We start from the raw sequence: 21,061 nt of genomic DNA on the forward strand, positions 1-21,061 counted from the left end.
ACGAATTTTCACTGAATCTCATAGCAAGCAGTTTCCTTTCAGACAAATACTGATAAACAGAAAAATGCAGAATATGCTGGAAATAAGAGGAAACGGAAGTAATTGTTGATAAAAATAAAATTTTAATTTTTTTCGTTGTCCGAAACTGCCCCATACACATTCGGACAAAAACGCAATTTTCAAAAATTCGAATAAGCCATTCGTAATCACATCAACGCACAGCTTTAACACGCTCATATGATACATTGATGTCCAAATGACAACCAGGATGAATTCAGGATTTTTCTTGAGTTTACAAAAAATTATAGGAGGTTGTGTCCAAGATACGACCGCATTGTTGACGTAGAACTACGCTGTTATTCTATATAAGTCGCTTATTCATACTTTCGGATATTATTCTATAATGCTGTGAAATTTTAGAAACAACTGCTTAGTAGAATAATCTCTGAAATGGTTTTTTCATTGTATAAATAAATTGCGACTTACGATCAGCTAGTGTATTGTTTTGCGAGGGCAAGAATGAATCATCAATTAATTATCGTCAATAATTGATTATTCATTCTTGCCCTCGCAAAACAATACACTAGCTGATCGTAAGTCGCAATTTATTTCATGTCAATGCAATGAAAATTTACCTCGAACGCTTTTCTTTTTTTTTTGGCCTTTTTCGCAATTGACATAGACTCGGCTAGACTCGATTATATACATGTTGCACCAGCACCATTATTCCACATCTCATAACTACATCAATGTATCTTTGGCACCGCATGGAAACAATAACAATAAGAGGTAGTACTTAAGGATACCTCATTTTGATCTTCATACAAAAATTCTGTTGGACAAGTATTATATAAGAAATAAATTACCAATGAGTAATACCTAAAAAATGAGAGAAATAGCTTCTCAATACCAAAACTTGATAATTTCAATATCAAAGTGATACTTGAGCAGTGTTGTTTTGACATTGAATGTGCTCATTTGAGTATTGAAATAAAATTATGGGAAGTTGTTTATGGTATTTTTCATCTAATCCGTACCATTTTGAGGTATCGAACTTTTCGCAGTTTTGCGACTTCTATCAGCGAGTTTATGGATATGAAGCGATAAATGCGAGACTCTTCAAGTTTTGCCCAAATAGAACAGTCCCTCTAATATCGTTTTACAGTAATTACAATTACAGTTTTATGAACACCATACAATTACTACACGAATCTTCAAAGAATTTTTTTTATTTCTTCAGCATTGGAATGGATAAAAAAATTATTTTATATAAATCATAACCAATCTTCTTTAAATAAAAGTTCTGGTTCTTCAGGATCCAGTTTTCTTCCAGTTTTTTTGAGAGCAATCTTCCAGTTTTTTGAAAAATATTATTGGCAACCCTGCTCGGTTCAGTGCGAGCGCTTTTCACTGCACCAACATCGCGTGCATCATTGAATGACGCTTGCCTCGAAATATTATTGCCCCTGGCAATGCGTTCGTTTTTTGCAGGGCTCGAGCCTGCCTTCCTCTTCCTCTTGCTCATCATACACTACGCGAAGCGTCCAATTTATGACGCGGAAAGAAAAACACACGATACGAATGACGCGAAAAACGAACAGAAAAACCAAATGACGATATCCAAGTTGGATTACCACTGGTGGGAACCAATCTTAGATCGAAGAGCAGCGAAAGCAAAGTGAACTGGATTGCTCAACAGTCCGATGCCGAATGAAAGTTTGCCTTTCTTCTTTCTTTCTTTGTTTTTAAGAGGCTTTAAACTTTTGAAGTTCATTCGCCTCTAACGTTTGCCTCAGCGAGATCCTTTGTTTATACTCTAGGCAAGTATACCCCTTCATTCTTCTACTTTTCCTTTGTTCATGGGAACTTTGAATCCTACGATTTCCCCTCCGTTGGTCGTCGATAAGTTGCTCGTTATTGCTCGTTATTGCAGTACAAATGTATGGGAAAATGGAAACGCCTCAAGTTTTCATGAATTTTAACCATTTACAAACCAGGGGATTCTTATGTATAGCATAATCTTACGGAATTTCCGATTCGTTTAGTATGTGAATCGCCAAAATCCGTTCGCGGCAAAAATAGTTATTAACGTTAACTTTATTTCATAAAAACGTGACCTGTTTTCTGATTTGGCACCCTTAATGAAAGACGTAGTTCTACGTCAAAATATTAAAAATCAAGGAAAAAAAGTAACCGAAAAAAATAAATCATGATCTAACCATCTTCAGCTGATTCTACAAAACTACGATTCTTTCTACACCACTGAAATATTCATCCTAAAAGTAATAACAAAAAAAAAAAAGATGCATTCTGAAATAACATTCGAAGTGAAAAACAAGCAGACTAATAGAATTCCGGAATCCTACGTTGAAAATGCAGTCGTGTCCTAGACAAAACCCCTTACAATTTTTAGATTCCACTAGCTTTTTGAACCTTGCAACCTTACCAGAATTCATTCTTCTTATCGCTGTGAAAACTATTTCCTCACCATAGCGGGGCTTCTCTTTCATTTATTTCCATCTTCCAGCGAAAATCGATCGTTAATCTTATCTCGCTGACGCTGTCAGCAATCTTCTGCTTCCCCGTCCCCTGTTGAGAATCACGTTTCAATTTATTTCCGCCCGACGAAAGTGGCACTCCTTTCGACGGTAAATTGATTGTAAGGTGCGCAATTTTAATTAAACGAATTGCATCGACGGAAAGTCAGAAGACATCAATTTATTTCCTCTTCGTCTTGAGAATTGACTGTGATGGTGTCTTCTGTACACGGGCACACGGGACCACCTCGGTTTCCGGTGGCCAGGCAAAAATCGAACTGGCGGAAGATGGAAAACTTCGCTTGTCCCTCTCGGAACGAAATCGGTTGAGTGGAAGGAGGCAATTACGTTGTTGAAGTATCCCGTACTACTTCGGACAATTTAATAAAACGACGCAAAAAAAAGTTTTCATTAAAAGTAGACGAGTAACTGACAATTAGTGGAGTCGAGCGTGTCCGAGTTAAGTCCGAGAAAGCGTAAAGAGGCGGCGAACATTGTTTGAATTTGCTTTCTTTGTTTGCTCACGTCAATCCGTTTGAACGCGGATGGAATCAATCTCTTCGTTGAAACGACTCCGCTTTTTTCCTTCATCGCCCCGAGCCAACTCGGAGCCCAGGTGGATTATCGCATAGGATCGCGAGATGTGGGCGGAAACACGGTTAAACATGGAAAAAAGTGATTGTAATTAGCAGGAATACACAATGGTTTTTTTTTTCTCTGTCGATTTTAAAGCTTGGCTAACGATGTTGTGTTATCATTACGGGACGAAGCTCGAAAGTAATGTTTTTTTTCTGTTTTTAGTTCTTAAAAAAGTAATACGTATCGTTATTGAGAGTGGGATCATTTAGAAGCTGACTGGAACCAAAAGCAAAATAGTTGAGGGTCTGTCCGTTTGTACTGTTGAAAAGCACGATATCACTTCTAGGTGGATTAATTCGGTTTTCTAATCATTTAACGGACATTCGTTATGAGTTCAAACCTTGGTTGAATAAAATTATTCCTCTCGCGATCGATAAACCTCTACGCTTCACATATTACAAGCCTGTCCCCCACTATATGTCCAAATTACCCGCATTGAAAAAAAAAGTTGTACTTTCAGTCTGTTTTAATTTCAGTAAAAAACATCGAAAACACTTTTTTGTAAAATATTTGGCCAATTAGGTTAGAAAAACAGTATATTAAATTACAAGAATATAGATATAGTTGATGTTCTTCTTAACATGTTCGTCTTACCCCCACCTTCACTATTGTCATGCCTACTACCCCATTTCGTAATACGAAGCTCAATACCGTCAATGCGGATATCCAACTTAGTACAGAGCTTCGCCTCTAATTGGACATCCCGTATAAAAGGCGATTGCGACCTATAATTAGACACATCAACAAATACAATTCAAACGAAGAAAAAAAAATGTGAGAAACAAGTTTAAACAGGAAAATCGTTGAAAATCTAACAAATAATCTTCAGAACAGTGTGAAAAGTATTAAAAACTAGTAAAATGAACTCAAATTTCGGAGACTTTCATGAAGAGTAAAGTAATGTTTTTTTTCTGTTTTTAGTTCTTGAAAAAGTAATACGTATCGTTATTGAGAGTGGGATCATCACAAAAAAGACGGGTGGGTAATGTCGGGGACATAACCGGAGTGACGTAGGACTATACAAAGGGGACAGCTCTTGTTAAATATATATTTTTTCATTTTCTTCTCCTACGTGAATACCTACCTATCTACCTAAAAAATGGATTAGTGTACCGTTTACTCTTTATGAACATGTTGGTGGTTCTGAAAAGAACCTTTGGCGTTGTGTTTTTGCGTTTTTTGGTTTCCCTTTCGACAGTCCCCTCTGGGCTGGTTTTATTGTGGCTCTCCACTGGGCTAGAGGCGAATGAACTTCAAAGTTTAAAGCCTCTTAAAAACAAAGAAAGAAAGAAAGAAAAATACATTCATTACGATTTGTTCGCTCATTGGATTCACATGCAGGCTAAAAAGGGTCCTTTTCAGGATCACAAAATTATCTTCAATCCAAAGAGTTTATTGTTTTGTTATCACTCGATATCCCCATCTTGTTCGGCTAAACCTTTCTGTTTAGCGATTGCGTTTGCCACTCGCCACAGCTTTCACAGTTGGGAAATTTCTTCCCATCCAGCTTGTGACATATTGTACAGTAAATTACATTCAATGGCACGTCGCATTACCACCACTCAGTGTCGAATTGGAGGTAATTTTAACTTGTAATTGAACATTTGCGATGACAGTGGTACAGTGTCGACTTTCAATGTGGGGTCATAATTTGGACCCCGAACTCTATGTTTACAAAAAAGTCCAACTAAATATGTCGCATTACAGGTCCGTCCAATTAGCTAAATGTCGAGATAAGTGTAAATTACTGTACTTTCAATCTAGAAGCAATTTAAGAATTGGTGATAAATTTAATAAAAAGTTAATCAATAAGCTCAGAACAACTGCCAAATTCACATACTCATCATATCCTGGCAAACAAATTATGAAAAAATCAATTTGTGTTTTATTATTATTTTGGATATTATTTTAGAAAGCATTGAACTGTATTTCGTAAACTCTTTTTGAAAGGTTTAATGGCCCTGAAAAGCGCCTTGTTTTATGGAATGGTTCCAATTTAGAAAACTTAGTACTCGTGGTTTTGAAAAAAACCATTTCGAACGCCCTCGATGCCGCCTTGTTCTGGATTTGCCACCAAAGCAGTTTGTATAAAGAACAAACTTTTTTCTTCTGCTACCTGATGCCGTTTTGCGATTGCGTTTGCCACTCGCCACTCGCTGCAACTGCCTGTTGTCTTGATGTCCACCGAACCGAATGTGTTCTGTTCCGAATGTGGGTTTTCTTATCGTCGCGAGCAGCTTTACCAGCTAACTCGATCACTTCGGCGGCCGAAACTATATAACGCCGGCTAGGTGGACTGGTGCACTGGTACTAACGCGCTCGGCCTAGCTACCCTTGCGGGGAACTCCAGATCAACACGGTTCGAGCGGGATTTTGGCTTTCCCTTCACTTTTACTCCTTTGCCATGTCCAGACATGGCTGCTTGGGTTGGTTTGTTGATGTGTTGTGATGCGAACTGATGTGGTGTACGGTTTGGATGAGAATGATCGTTACGGAAGGAAGGAAGGTCTTGAAATATAGAGACTTTAAACTTTTGCAGTTAATTCGTCTCTAGCCTTGAGAAAGGCCCTTTGAAAACTCTACTCTATTCTACTCCAGCGCTACCACCTCCGCCCTCTTGCCTTGAGAAAGGCACTCGATCCCTCGCTGTCCAGCCCGTCCAGCAACGATGATGTCCAGTCGGTGTCCACACAAAGAATGATAATCGTTACGGCAGCGGAGCGGTGATTTTTAAGCTGACTGGCTGGCTCGAGAATTACGCATGTGTGAGACTGCGACCAATGTTTCGTTCATTTTTTTCTTTTTCCTTTCCAATCGTGCTTCATTCTATTTCGCTGCTGCTCTGGTTGCCCGTTTTGGTCGGTTCGATTTAAGGAGCACAAAATGGACCATTCAAAAATGGGCACATAGTGCATTTTGACAATGCTTGATATTTCACAATTATTCAATTATTTATCTCAAGAAAAATGAAATGTTATTCGTTATGATAGATGCGTAGATATATTTCCTATCAATTGATGCAAAAACCTTTGCGATCTATTGAGAAATGCTCGAGTTATAAGCGTTCCAAATCTTGCATTTTTTCCTACTTGTTCAGTGCCTAGATTTCCATTCCGGTTAGACGTAGTCCTACGTCAAAAAATACTCTGAAACCCAATTTTACTCTAATTTTTATTTAAATGCGTTCGTATGTGTTTTTTTCCCACATGTAGCGTAATTTTTTCTTGAATTCTTAAGAGGATTGCGCGAAAAAAAAAGTTTTTTTGATCTTTGGGCATTTTTAATTTATTTTGAATTTAGAGACCCATTACTGCTCTAATATTTTTTAAATTTTGTTTTTCATTTGTCTAAATTTTGTCAATGTTTATAGCATTGCGCTGTACAATTGTTTTTCTCGTATCTTAAAATATATGAGATTATCTTTACATTGATTTTAGATGGTTCACCATATTCATAGGTGTCAGCAGTAGGATAGAGCTCTGTGAGAAAAAAATAAAGTCCTTGTGGAAAGATCAATCGGATTAATGAGAAGAAAACTTAAAAAATCCGAATTGTTTTTTTTTTTATTTTAATCTTACAATTGAAAACCACGAATACAATAAAATAATCGATTTCAAGAAAATAAAAATAATAATACAGGCGATGAAGAAAATTATTATAGTGTTGCTCTTGAAAATTCAGGAAAAATAACGTCACATGTAGAAAAAAAGACACATACGAACGCATTTAAATAAAAATTAGAGCAGAAGTGGGTTTCAAAGTTATATATTTTTTTCAAAATTTTGAAATGCCAGAAAATATATAAAACTCGCTGAGCCGGCAAACTTTGTCCCGCCCAAAATTTGTTTTTTGTTATCAATACCTTCGAACATTAACGTTTTCTTACTATGAGCAAGTTCATGGGTCCATTCGCAGAACTGTTCATTGATTGATCTTCTAATCGACCCCATTGAATTTATCTTTTACTATGAAATTCCTAGTATTTCTAACAAAACTCATCATTATAATATCAGATTATTTTCAGACACAATTCTCGTTCAAGATTTTTCAACCACTTGCAAATAACATGTCCTCCATTACATGGAATTAATGTTTTATACAGAAAATATGATAGAATAAAGACAGCCCTAAATCGGACAATTCCTTCCTCGAGTTTTGCTCTTATCAACACATTCGGCGATAATTTTTTATTGGTATAGATAGAAGAAGATATAGGAGTGCGTTTCATCGTGCGCAGAACATATGGTGTTCGGATCGAACAAAGAAACTTCCTTCCGACCATTAATTTTTCAATAGTATTTCAAATTACATTTGAAATACAAATTTTCCTTACAATTAGTGTTCCTTTTAATTCTCAATTCCTCTTCCTTCTTTCTTCCTTCCTTTATATACTCTGTACTTGCGGACCGACAATTTGTTCAATAATTCTCCGTGTGAAATGTTAAATTCCTGTTTGTTGTACCTGTGTCATAAATATTGTTTCAAAGCATGTAAATTTAAATTGAATTTATGCTTACAAGATTTCTATGTGTAATGTCCTTAATTCTATCATTTTCGTATCTAATTCAGCTCTATAGAAATACTTTCTTTTAATAAATTTCCTACTACCAATAACTTTCCACTAGTATTTCTTTATTTTCTTCTTTTGGCAACTCTATCTCTCATTCTCAACCTCTCTTCTATCTCTGTCAACTTTGTTTGTTTACAAACATTTCCACCCTTGTGGCACTTCACATACCGTGCGGAAGTAGATCTGCAGTGTTCCCAACATATAGGAATTTAATTTTCCGAATTTTCCCTTTTTCCTTCAGAGTTTTCTGAAAATTTTCCGTTGTCATGTTTGGTTGGAATATTATTGGTTGAATATGTGTGTTATATTTTTATGGGACCCCCTCTCCATTCCAGAGGTGGGAGGGGTGGGGCCACCATAGAAACATTGATTGCACCCTAAAACCTCAATATGCCAAATTTGGTTTCATTTGCTTGATTAATTTCTCGAGTTATGCATAAATTTGTCTTTCATTTATATGGCAGCTCCCCCTTGGAGAGGGTGGAGGGGGTGGAGTGTCTCACCACTGTTAAAACATTTATTGCACCCTAAAACCTCCACATGCCAAATTTGGTTCCATTTGCTTGATTAATTATGGAGTAATGCAGAAATTTGTGTTTTATTTGTATTGCAGACCAAAACCACCCGCACCCCCACCCCACCCCTTAGAGAGAGGGATGGAGAATCTAACCACCATAGAAACATTTATTGCTCCCTAAAATCTCCATATGCTAAATTTGATTTCATTTGCTTGATTAGTTCTCGAGTTAAACAGAAATTTATGTTTCATTTCTGTGGCAGCCCCCCTTAGAAAGGTGGGAGGAGTGTTGAACCACCTTAGAAATGTTTCTTGCCCCCTAAAACCTCAACATGCCAAATTTGGCTCCGTTTGCTTGATTAGTTCTTGAATTGTACAGAAATGTATGCTTCATTTGTATGGTAGCTTCCCCTTAGAGAGAGAGAGAGAGAGAGAGAGAGAGAGAGAGAGGTGGAGTGTCTAACCTCCGTAAAAAGATTTATCGCACCCTGAAACCTCAACAATTTGGTTTCATTTACTTGATTAATTCTCGAGTTAATAAATTTGTGTTTCATTTGTATGGCAGCCCCCCATTAGAGAGGGGGTGGAGTGTTTAACCACCATAGAAACATTTGTTGCACCTCAAAATCTCCATAAACCTAATGATAAGAAAATTAACACTATCCAATATTAATAGGCTGTTTCCAAATGCCTACTTTCATCCTTTGTACAAACTTATACTTGAGTCAAATTAGTGCAGATTTGCTGCAAATCATAATCAAATTACCTTCACCGAAGTTTCATCATTAAATTAAACTTTTCCCATCACCCCTCTGTAAGGCTGAAGCTTTACCCGAGTTTGTATCTTCATTTTTTCACCGATGTTCGCGAGAGGAAAGGAGCCGCACCACAGTATCCCCGGGGGCATGGAATTCCACCGGAAAACGAGCATCCTCGTCAGCATCAGCTGTCGCGAACAATTTCGGAGATTATCAGTGTGTGTGATGAGCGAAATGATACCGTGTCGTCAGCCGGTTCTGATTCAACGATTGCGATTGCGAACATTTCGGTCGAAGGATTTGTCCGCACGTTTGACGCAGCGCCCGGGCCACTTGATTGCTAACGAACGAAAGTGTACAGTTGAGCCAGCAATACTTTACTGGAAATAATGCATAATTATCAATTAGTGAGCCAATGAGCTGCTACTGCTGGGGAAACGTTGCCGAAGTTGGTAATTTTCCTCGAACACGTTTTGTTCTGATGCTTTTTAATGACGGTACCCAAATTGGCTTGATTGGTAAGATAAAACCAACGACCTTTAGAATTCGGTATAATTTTGACGTCTGATGAGAACCGAAAGAGGCTTTGGTAGTCAAATGCTCACTGAATGGGCTTTGAGAAGCAATTTATCAATGGGGTTTGCTCCTTGGCTTCTTACCAAGTTCTATTATAATATAGACACATATTCATAAAGCGATTGAAGGCGGATGAAATACAAACGAGTTCAGTGGAATTATGTTCCGTTCTTATTTTCAATTGAATCTCGAATTGGAATATCGATTCACTATGTGAAGACTATTGGTATAATTTATTTGAAAATGCATCAACAATGCTCTCTAAAGAACAATGAATTGTTAAAAATGAATTCCTCCTCAATTCCCTTCCACACTCACAGCCTAATAGAGTTTTCACCACCTTATATTGTTTAATCTTCTCCTAAAGAACCATGTCACGTCACGTTTGTTTTCCACAACCACACGATTTCTTCCGGCAAATTGTGTTACCCACAGGATGGGAGCGGGGAAGGGTGGAAGGCTTCGGTAAACATTATACCTCGTTCAGTTCGGTTTCGCCTGGAGTCGGGAAAAACTTTACTAACGCAAAGTTTTCTTTCTCTCTTGCGACACGTTTCAGCAATGAAAGCTGCCATCCTGATCCAGCGCTGGTATCGGCGGTTTCTGGCGCGAATCGAAATCCGGCGCCGCTACACTTGGACCATCTTCCAGAGCATCGAATACGCCGGAGAGCAGGACCAAGTTCGGGTAAGTTTTTGTTTTGTTGACGTAGGACTACGTCTTACATTAAGGGTGCCCAATCAGAGAACAGGTCACGTTTTTATGAAATAAAGTTAACGTTAATAACTATTTTTGCTGCGGACGGATTTTAACGATTTGCATACCAATCGAATCGGAAGATTTCTAAGATTTGTTTGATATGCTATACATTACAATCCCATATTCTGTATATGGTTTAAATTGATGAACATTGGAAGCATTCCCATTTCTCCATACATTTGTTCTGTTCATGTTTGTGCTTCCCCGAACAGAGCTGTCAATATAGGGTAACTACGCACATATGACCAATTAGTGTATTGTTCTCGCAAAGAAAAGAAAAAATCGTTGGTTCTCCAAATGATTCTACAAAACCACGCAAGCCATTAAACCTTTTCAGGGTCCTCGGAACTTTTTACTAAAGAGTTATTCATGAAAGTTCGACGTATTCGCAAATAATATCCGAAATGATAAACTGACGAATTAAAAAAAAAGATTACGTAGTCCTACGTCCTAAGCGGTCGTGTCTCGGATACAACCCCTCGATTTTTGTTTGTTTGCGCTTTCTTTCGCCACCCATCTTTATGATTCGCCTCGATTGGTCGTGGGAGTGGAAACATCAATTTTTGATAATCCTCCTGGATGTTTCAATCGAATCAAGTCAGGTGGATTTAGTGGAGTTTTCTCTTGGAACTGGGAGGAAAGTCGGAATGTTCGAGGTGCTTAAAAATGAACGATGGGTTCTCTTGGGAGAAAGGAAGCACAGGCAAACCATATGTTGGAAAAGACTGTTGTTTACGGGTTGGTATTTGGAATGGAAATGCAATACAAAAAAAAAATTTTTTCCAATTCATTTATTTGAAAATACGAGAACTTATCTGGTGGAGTTTCGATGGCAGCATTTGAACGTGACGGGCATTGCGACCGACGTTTGGATAGATCGAATGTACACAGCGTGTTGACTATCATCAATTCGATACCGTATATATTGTCGGAATGGCAAAATGCGCATGAATATTGATCAATATTTTTGCCTCTCCTCCTCCAATATGAGTATGTAAAGCCGTAGAGCTAGCTGGTGAATTGCTGAATATTTCATACGAATGGCATTATTCTTCTGTGATACTTTTATTTCTCAGCTATTTGAAGCTATTGAGAATCTGTAAGTCTTATGACTTGAACTTAAAAGTTGTGAAACTTTCATAATTTCAAAACTATACTTTGTATTGACAATAAGTGAATTTATTCAAAAAAAAAAAAGATTTTTTTTCATCCCAATTATTTATTTCTTAGGCTCATTAGTATTTTATCTGTAACAGAGCCGGGTTTTAGGGGGTCTCCGTAGCCACATTGGTTGCGCGTTCGCTTAGTAAGCGATCGATCGTGAGTTCAAAACTCAGGGCCCTCATTGACCATCTTTGTGTTGTTATAGAATAGCTACGTCCACGCAACAATCATCAGCGATGGAGATCGATCCACGGTCGAAATAAGATCGATTCATCCATACAACTGCTCTGCTCTGCAAGACACATCGGGCTGCTGTTCTATAAATAACTCAACAATGATCAAACAACTGTCTCCGCTGTCCGGTGGTCCAACTGGATAATGGAAGAACAGAAAGAATACTCTTACGCCTAAATGGCTACTGTGTGAATGCACCATATGTAATGGTATAGAAGGAATACTGGCGAATGACAACTGTGTAATGTGCTAATTATAGATATGATAACCATGTGACATGTACACGATTAAAGTTCGGCTCTGTTACATCAAAAATGCTAATGAGTCTTAAAATAAATAAATGCAAAAAAAAAGAGCCGGGGTTTTATCGTGTACATGTACATATGTTTATGTTACTATAAATTGTAAATTACACAGTAGTAGTAGTAGCCATTTAGGCGTTAGGTTTTTCTGTTCCATTACATTATGGTAAATTACACTGTAGTAGCCATTTAGGCGTAAGGGTATTCTATCTGTTCTTCCATTGTTCAGCAGACCGGACAGCGGAGACAGTTGATATTGATCATTGTTGGGTTATTTATAGAACAGCCCGATGTTTCTTGCAGAGCAGAGCAGTTGTATGGATGAATCGATCTTTGTTCCACCGTGGATCGATTTCCATCGCTGATAATTGTTGCGTGGACGTAGTTATTCTATAACAACACAAAGATGGTCAATTGAGGGCCCTGAGTTTGAACTTACGATCGTTCGCTTATAAAAAAAAATCCAGTATCGGTCCGCTAGTGTTGTCGTCTCCCCTGACCGCCTATCCAAGCTCGAGCAAAAAATTAAAAAAAAAATTGATAAGTGAATTTATTCAAGAAAAAGTTGTTAGAATTCTGTGCATCTCCCAAATTTGATTTCTGTTTGTGCAAGATATAAACAAAATTTGTTTAGATATTTTCTCATTATAATAAAAGAGTATTAGTACTTCTTGGCATTAAGCTGGAAATATTCGCTTCTTGATTGTCAAAGGGCGATTAAAGGGAAGAATTGCCAAAAATGGGTCGACTAAAATTTGGTTTATTTTTTTATCGCATTTAGAAAACCTGGACCCCAAAGCCCCAGAAGACCAATTTTCTATTCTGTTGTCAAAATGACGTCAAAAAAGAGGAACAGAATATCAAAAATTCTCTCGCGTCTAAGAAAAATCAAAGTTATTTCGAAGTTATCGCTGAAAATTGTCAAATCAACTATAACAAACTTTATTAAAGTGTTCGGGGGACGTATGCCGCTGCTATGAAGCATGAGCATGAGGGAACCCAAACGGGGATACCTTCAACGTAACGTAATTTTAAGATGTCGGAAACAAATTGGGAATATAGCAAACTCAAATCGGAACGTTTTTGCAGTTGAGTTATTAACTAAAAAAAGTTGATGAAGAGAAATTGATCAAATCACTTACATCCCTTCCAATCTAAGCCAATCTGCCATATAGCAGACATCACGAGTACCCTACACATCTCCAATAGGAGCATGAGGTGCAAGGGTATTCTGAAGATGCTCTCTGGCAGCGTCACTATACCTACATTGCCAAACTGAGTGATCATTGTCATCGCAACTATTGTGTATTTAGCTTAGGGTACCAATGAAAATACTCATCTCTAATTTCTAAAAGTTACCCAATAAAAAATGTTCACCACCTCGAGAAAACACCCTATGCCAAATATCAGCTCAATCGGACTTAAGGGAGAGTGGCGCAAAGCGGTCAAAATTTGTGTTCTTTGAAAATCGAAAAATCACCCAAGAGGGGAGTAAAGAAAATCAGGGTTTTCGTAAAATTGCATGAAACATCGAGATCTAATATCATCTCGAAGATTTTTTTTTGTCAAAAATCGACACTCTGGAACTTGATTTTTTTTTTTGACGTAGGACTACGTCTTTCATTTCTATACCTGGGTGTAAAATCAAAGTTTCGAAAACGAAAGCGTTACGCCGGAGACCGAGATTTTGAGCGTTAATAGCTCCTAAACAACTGAACGAAATGGTATGATAAACACTTCATTCGAAAGATAAAATGTCTACGCGTTCTATACTTGTTACTTTTTGATCCAAAAACTTGTTTCAATAGTCTTAAAATTGCTTTCAAAACAGGCTATTGAAATCACCAATCGGTATATAAGCGAGCGCCGCTCGGAAATCCACTCAGTTCTAATTGAACAGCGATTGGAGCATGTTGTCGCTGTTGTGGTGAAGCTCTTCGTTTATCATGAAAGCGCGGATGAACGGTGTCACCAAGAGCCTGTTTGTGCACCTTAGGCCAGAAGGGAATCCATCAGGAGGAGAGTGATGCCACAAACGGTTCCCCGGGAAGATCTCGAAGCAGCCGCTACACACACACATACACGCGCGGAATTCTTTCCGTTTGGATGCCATTTAGCATCGAGAAAGATACGGAAAATAATCTGCCAGTTCCTCTGGGAATTTAAAAATACATTTATGTGAAAGAGTTTATTTTAATGTTTTCTAACCATATAACACAGCGATCAAATACATTTGATTTTGTAATTTTTCAACCAAGTGTAATTCGCAGGAAAGCTTCTGAAGATTATTCTTCCCCATCAGTAGGATATTTCCGTATCCAATATTGTATGCGCCCGCAATCGATTATTGCTCAGTCGCCGAAAGTTTCGAGCTCAGAGAGTTCATTCCCCTCTAGTTTGCCTTCCAAATTGCCATCGTAAACCACGCCTTCTCTCGATTCAATCACGCACAAAAAGCATACTTAAGCGATATTCTGGTGGTGAGACGCATTCGTTTTTCGTGAGGACATCGACAAGACAACATTGTTGCTGAGGGTGCTGGACAGCGAAGGATCGAGATCTGCCCTGAAACGCAGCTTGTTTGAAACTGTGAGGGAGCACAGAGAAGCCGATCCTTCAGGAGAAGAGAAGATGACCATCGAAGCAGCCGCTACACACACACACATACACGCACGGAATTCTTTCCGTTTGGATGCCATTCAGCATCGAGAAAGATCCGGAAAATAATCGATCAGTTCCTCTGGGAATTTAAAAATACATTCATGTGAAAGGGTTTATTTGAATGTTCTCTATCCATGTAACACTGTGACCAAATATGTTTCAATCAAGTGCTATTAACAGGTGATTATCGAATTAGCATTAACCACAGGTGGGCTTCCAGTATCGAGGAAAATTTTGAAATATCTAGTCGTTGCTGGAAAATAATCTACCAGTTCCCCTTGGAATTGAAAATTACATTCAAGCGAAAGAGTTTATTTTAATGTTTTCTATCTATAAAATATCCATATAATACATTTGGGTTTGTGATTTGTTAATCAAGTACAGTTAGCAGGAAAGCTTCTGAAGATTATTCTTCAGAACAAGTTTTTTCGTATCGTATATTGGATGCATAAAACCTTGTGCCTCCAACGTAACGCTCTCGTTTTCTCGTCCCCCAAATATTCATTTATTGATTCATTCAGAATGGATTTAGATTCAACTTCAAACAAATGATCTCTAAATCAGCGATAGTCCTACGTCACCCTTGCGGTTATTCCATAGATATAACTCACTTCCTGTTTTTGGAATACGAGACGAAACGTATGGTTTTGTGTACCAACGAAAATAGTTATCTCGATTTTTCATTCGGAACTTGCTGCGAAATGTGGATTTGCACGATAATGTACCCTATGCAAAATATTAGCTCATTCGAACTTCATCTATTAGTGTCACAGACGTTAAATTTTGAGTTTTTTGAAAATCGAAAAATCACTCAAGGGGGGAGTAGGGAAATCGGGGTTTTGGAAAAAAAAAGTTGATGCCAAATGTCTTAAAATTGCATGTCGTCGTCGATATCTAGTGTCATCTCGCAATTATTTTTTTTTACAAAAATCGACACTCTGGGACCTCGTTTTTTTTCGGAATACAATACAATACATCGTTTTTTTTCGGAATACAAGACGAAACGTATGGTTTTAAGTGCCAATGAAAATAGTTATCTCGATTTTTCATTCGGAACTTGTTGTGAAATGTAGATTTGCACGATATTATACCCTATGCATAAGTCCGATTGAGCTAATATTTGGCATAGGGTGTTTTTTCGAGGTAGTAAACATTTTGTATAGGGTAACTAGTAGTAGTGGTTGGACATAAGTCTACTTATTACGAACCTTTATGAAAGTCATAATGTCACATGAGAAAGAAAAGGTACGCTATCTGTATTGATCATGTTTTCATCTTCTTCTTTTTCTTCTTATTCTTCTTCTTCTTCTTCTTCTTCTTCTTCTATCTAATATCATCGTGTAATAACGCGAGATGCATATACAGTACAGTAAAACCTGTTTTTGTCCGGTTTTTTATGCGATTTTTTTTGTGCGATCGCAGAAAAAAGATCCATCAAAAATCTCGTGCGACTTTTTTGTACGGTATTTGAAAAAAATGAAGTCATCGGTTTTTTTTCTATCTATGGTATGTATTTCATCGCGCTACATAGGGACTGTGTCAGATTATGCCAATTCTCATGTTTTGTTTTATTTGTTTTAACGTGTCAGTAGAAGCTCATTGGAAGGAGCAAATAGTTGATTTTATAATCTGCACAAGTGGGTAGGCAACTTATTAAAGTGAAAATATGAAATCGAATGTTGATCACGAATGGGACTTTGGGTTATTTTCTTAGGGAAACTTTTTTTATGCGATCCTCATCCACGGCATACAAAAAGCTTTATTTAAATTGTGTAGCGAACACTATTTTTGAAAGGTACTGGTGGAGATTAGTACGATTTTGACGTAGGACTACGTCTTTCATTTATATACCGGGGTGTAAAATCAAAGTTTCGAAAACGAAAGCGTTACGCCGGAGACCGAGATTTTGAGCGTTAATAGCTCTTAAACAACTGAACGAAATGGTATAATAAACACTTCATTCGAAAGATAAAATGTCTACGCGTCATATACTTGTTACTTTTTCATCCAAAAACTTGTTTCAATAGTCTTCCAATTGCTTTCAAAACAGGCTATTGAAATCACCAATCGGTATATAAGCGAGCGCCGCTCGTAAACTCACTCAGTTATAATTGAACAGCGATTGGAGCATGTTGTCGCTGTTGTGGTGAAGCTAATTTCGTTGATCATGAAAGCGCTGATGAACGGTGTCACCAAGAGCCTGTTTGTGAACCTAAGGCCAGAAGGGAATCCATCAGGAGGAGAGTGATGCCACGGTTCCGCTTGAGACATCGGAGCAGCTGCCACACACACACATACACGCGCGGAACCCTCGTTGCTATAATCGTTGCTGAAAAATAATCTGCCAGTTCCCCTGGGAATTGAAAAATACATTCATGCGATAAAGTTTATTTTAATGTTTTCTATCCATATAACACTGCAACCAAATACATTTGGTTTTGTGATTTTTCAATCAATCGCAATTAACAGGAAAGCTTCTGAATATTTTTTTCCCCATCAGTGGAAAATTTTCGTATCCAATATTGGATGCATAACATGAAAAACGGAAAATGTTTCACATCGCGAAAATCAAGTCATTTTCGAGCGATTATTTGCTTTCTACTCATATAATGCTGCGACCAAATACATTTCGTTTTGGATTTTTTCAATCAAGTGCGATCAACCTAAGACCACGTCTTTCGGCAATTTATTAGAGGTGCAATGAATCTTTAGGAATTCCCGCTCTACGCGCACTGGCAAACAATGTTTACTCAACAATTTCTCAAACGAGAAATGGGTGTTGTGAGAAAGGATTAGCGAACGCGAAAACGACAAATGGGAGAAAGATATGTTTGGAGGTTGAAGGAAATTGGCAGAAAACTTCTTCATTCTATCATTCAAATAATGTGATTCATACCACTTCGTTTTGCCAGAAAGAGATTATTAATGCTCAAAGGAGGAATCGAGTCCTCCGAGGAAATTACCCAGCGCAAATTAGAGTCGCACCGTGAGGACTCGAGCTCGTTAGTCTTTCGCAGACAGTTCGTTAGTCTTTCGGTGGTAAGCCACACGAAAGCAGCTCGGATAAGCGCACCAGCCGCAGGATAAATGAAGAAGCCACATCGCTATCGACCGGGAACTTTGCGTAAAATTCGTCGCTATCAGAAGTCGACCGATATGCTGATCCGCAAGCTACCTTTGCAGCATTTGGATCGTGGAATTGCTCAGGACTTCAAAACCGACTTGCGTAATTTGTGCACGACGCCTGAGGACATCGACAAGACAACATCGTTACTGAACGAGCTGAACGGCGAGGGATCGAGGGATTCATTATCTGGCCTGACCTGACCTGAAATGCAATCAGTTTGTTTTAAGTGTGAGGGAGCGCAGAAAAACCGATCGATCAGAAGGAGAAGAGAAGGTGACCAAGAGAGTATCAGCATCGAAATACGGTTCCTCGTGAAGACATCGAAGCAGCCGCCACACACACACACACACATACACGCGCGCAACTGTTTTCGTTTGCTGGTTATCGAGAAGAAACCTGGAAAGAAATGATCGTTGCTGAAAAATAATCTGCCAGTTCCCCTTGGAATTGAAAATTACATTCAAGCGAGTTTATTTTAATGTTTACTAAAGTCTGCTTCATTTAATATTGGAACAAATTCTTTTACTCATTGTGGCGCTCCTAGTGGACAGATTTGGAAACTTTTTTCACCCACGTGTCGGGAAATTCATTACCTTTCACCATGTATTTATGTCATAACACCAAACGATAGCATTTTGTAAACAACCGCCATGGAAGCCGAACGGAGAGATAAAATTGTGCACAGTTTTCTTGAAAATCCATTGTTGTCGGCATCTAAGCTAGCTAAACAGCTTAAAATGCCCAGAAATACCGTATGGCGTGTTATCAAGCAGTACAAGGAAACATTGACGACGGCTCGGAAGCCGCATTCGAAGCGTCGGAGTGGAACTGTCGACCGGAAACTGCGTGGGAAAGTCATCAAGGCCGTCAAGAGGAATCCCAATCTTTCAGACCGCGATTTGGCCAATAAGTTCCAGGCCGCTCACAGTACGGTGCGAGGAATTCGTCTCCGGGAAGGAATAAGGTCATTCCGAGCCAGCAAACAGCCAAATCGGACGCTGAAGCAGAACAATGTGGTCAGAATCCGTGCTCGAAAGCTGTACGACCAAGTGCTGACCAAGTTCGACGGATGTATTCTGATGGACGATGAGACCTACGTGAAGGCAGACTTTGGGCAAATCCCAGGTCAAAAATTTTATTTGGCGACGGCTCGGGGGGATGTACCTGCAAAATTTAAGTTCGTGTTTGCGGATAAATTCGCCCGCAAGTACATGATTTGACAGGGGATATGCAGTTGTGGACAGAAAACCAAAGTCTTTCTCATTGACAAGACAATGACATCAGAAGTCTACAAAAAAGAGTGCCTACAGAAACGGATTCTGCCGTTTATTCGTGCCCACGACCGTCCAGTAATGTTTTGGCCGGACCTCGCAAGCTGCCATTACAGCAAAACGGTTATGGAATGGTACGCAACGAACGGGGTCAGCGTAATACCGAAGGACCTCAACCCCCCAAACTGCCCCCAGTTCCGGCCGATAGAGAAATACTGGGCAATCACGAAGCGGAGGCTTAAGGCAAAGGGAAAACTTGTTAGGAACATGACTCAAATGAAGAACTGGTGGAATCAAATCGCCAAAACGGTGGACGAAAAGGGTGTGCGCCGCCTAATGTGCCGTATTACGGGAAAAGTACGAGAATTTCTTCGAAACAGCAATGAATAATTTTTTAAATTTTTTTTTTATGAAAGAGTAAAGAAAATGCTATATTTGTATGAAAAACAAATTATGAATTCGTTAATAAATGACTGAACTACACGCAATTGTTTGTGTTCCAATATTAAATGAAGCAGACTTTATCCATATAATACTGCGACCACATACATTTGGTTTTGTGATTTGTCAATCAAGTGCAGGTAGCAGGAAAGCTTCTGAAGATTATTCTTCAGAATAAGGTTTTTTGTATCCAAAATTGGATGCATAAAACCTTGAGCCTCCAACGTAACGCTCTCGTTTTTGAAGTCACCCAAATATTTATTTATTCATTCATTCAGGAAGAATTTAGATTCAACTTCAAACAAATGATCTCTAAATCAACGATAGTCCTACGTCAGAAAGTGGGTTATATCTATGGTATAACCGCAATGGTGACGTAGGACTATCGTTGATTAAGTGATCCTTTGTTTGAAGTTGAATCTGAATCCATTCTGAATGAATGGATAAATGAATATTTGGGGGACTTCGAAAACGAGAGCGTAACGATTAGATATTTCCACATTTTCCTCGATACTGGAAACCCAACAGTGGTTAATGCTAATTCGATAACCATCTGTTAATAGCACTTGATTGAAAAATATTTGGTCACAGTGTTCCATGGATAGAAAACATTCAAATAAACTCTTTCACATGAATGTATTTTTAAATTCCCAGAGGAACTGGCAGATTATTTTCCGGATCTTTCTCGATGCTGAATGGCATTCAAACGGAAAGAATTCCGCGCGTGTATGTGTGTGTGTGTAGCGGCTGCTTCGAGATCTTCCCGGGGAACCGTTTGTGGCATCACTCTCCTCCCGATGGATTCATGTCTGGCCTAAGGTGCACAAACAGGCTCTTGGTGACACCGTTCATCCGCGCTTTCATGATAAACGAAGAGCTTCACCACAACAGCGACAACATGCTCCAATCGCTGTTCAATTAGAACTGAGTGGATTTCCGAGCGGCGCTCGCTTATATACCGATTGGTGATTTGAATAACCTGTTTTGAAAGCAATTTTAAGACTATTGAAACAAGTTTTTGGATCAAAAAGTAACAAGTATAGAACGCGTAGACATTTTATCTTTCGAATGAAGTGTTTATCATACCATTTCGTTCAGTTGTTTAGGAGCTATTAACGCTCAAAATCTCGGTCTCCGGCGTAACGCTTTCGTTTTCGGAATTTTGATTTTACACCCCGGTATAGAAATGAAAGACGTAGTCCTACGTCAAAAAAAACATTTCGAACGCCCTCGATGCCGCCTTGTTTTGGATTTGCCACCAAAGCAGATTGTATAAAGAACAAACTTTTTTCTTCTGCTAGCAGCTGCCGTTTTGCAATTGCGTTTGCCACTCGCCACTCGCTGCAACTGCCTGTTGTCTTGATGTCCACCGAACCGAATGTGTTCTGTTCCGAATACGGATTTTCTTATCGTCGCGAGCAGCTTTGCCAGCTAACTCGATCACTTCGGCGGCCGAAACTATATAACGCCGGCTATATAGTTGCACTGATACTAACGCGCTCGGC

At 38.7% G+C, this 21,061-nt stretch overlaps 1 protein-coding gene across 10 annotated transcripts in view; it reads left to right on the forward strand.

The window, feature by feature from the left end:
* Positions 1 to 21,061, forward strand: part of LOC129768368 (serine/threonine-protein phosphatase rdgC) — a 197,975-nt gene that overhangs the window by 140,783 nt on the left and 36,131 nt on the right. For all 10 annotated transcript variants that reach the window (XR_008741666.1, XR_008741667.1, XM_055769971.1 and 7 more), the window contains exon 3: positions 10,157 to 10,284. Coding sequence is in view for 8 of the 10 variants with exons in the window: in XM_055769971.1 (XP_055625946.1) it covers positions 10,157 to 10,284 (128 nt within the window). In the remaining 2 variants the exon portion in view is untranslated. The remainder of the gene's footprint in view (positions 1 to 10,156; positions 10,285 to 21,061) is intronic.

This window comes from Toxorhynchites rutilus, chromosome 2 (genome assembly GCF_029784135.1).
Source record: "Toxorhynchites rutilus septentrionalis strain SRP chromosome 2, ASM2978413v1, whole genome shotgun sequence".
Classification (NCBI taxonomy): Eukaryota; Metazoa; Arthropoda; class Insecta; order Diptera; family Culicidae; genus Toxorhynchites; species Toxorhynchites rutilus.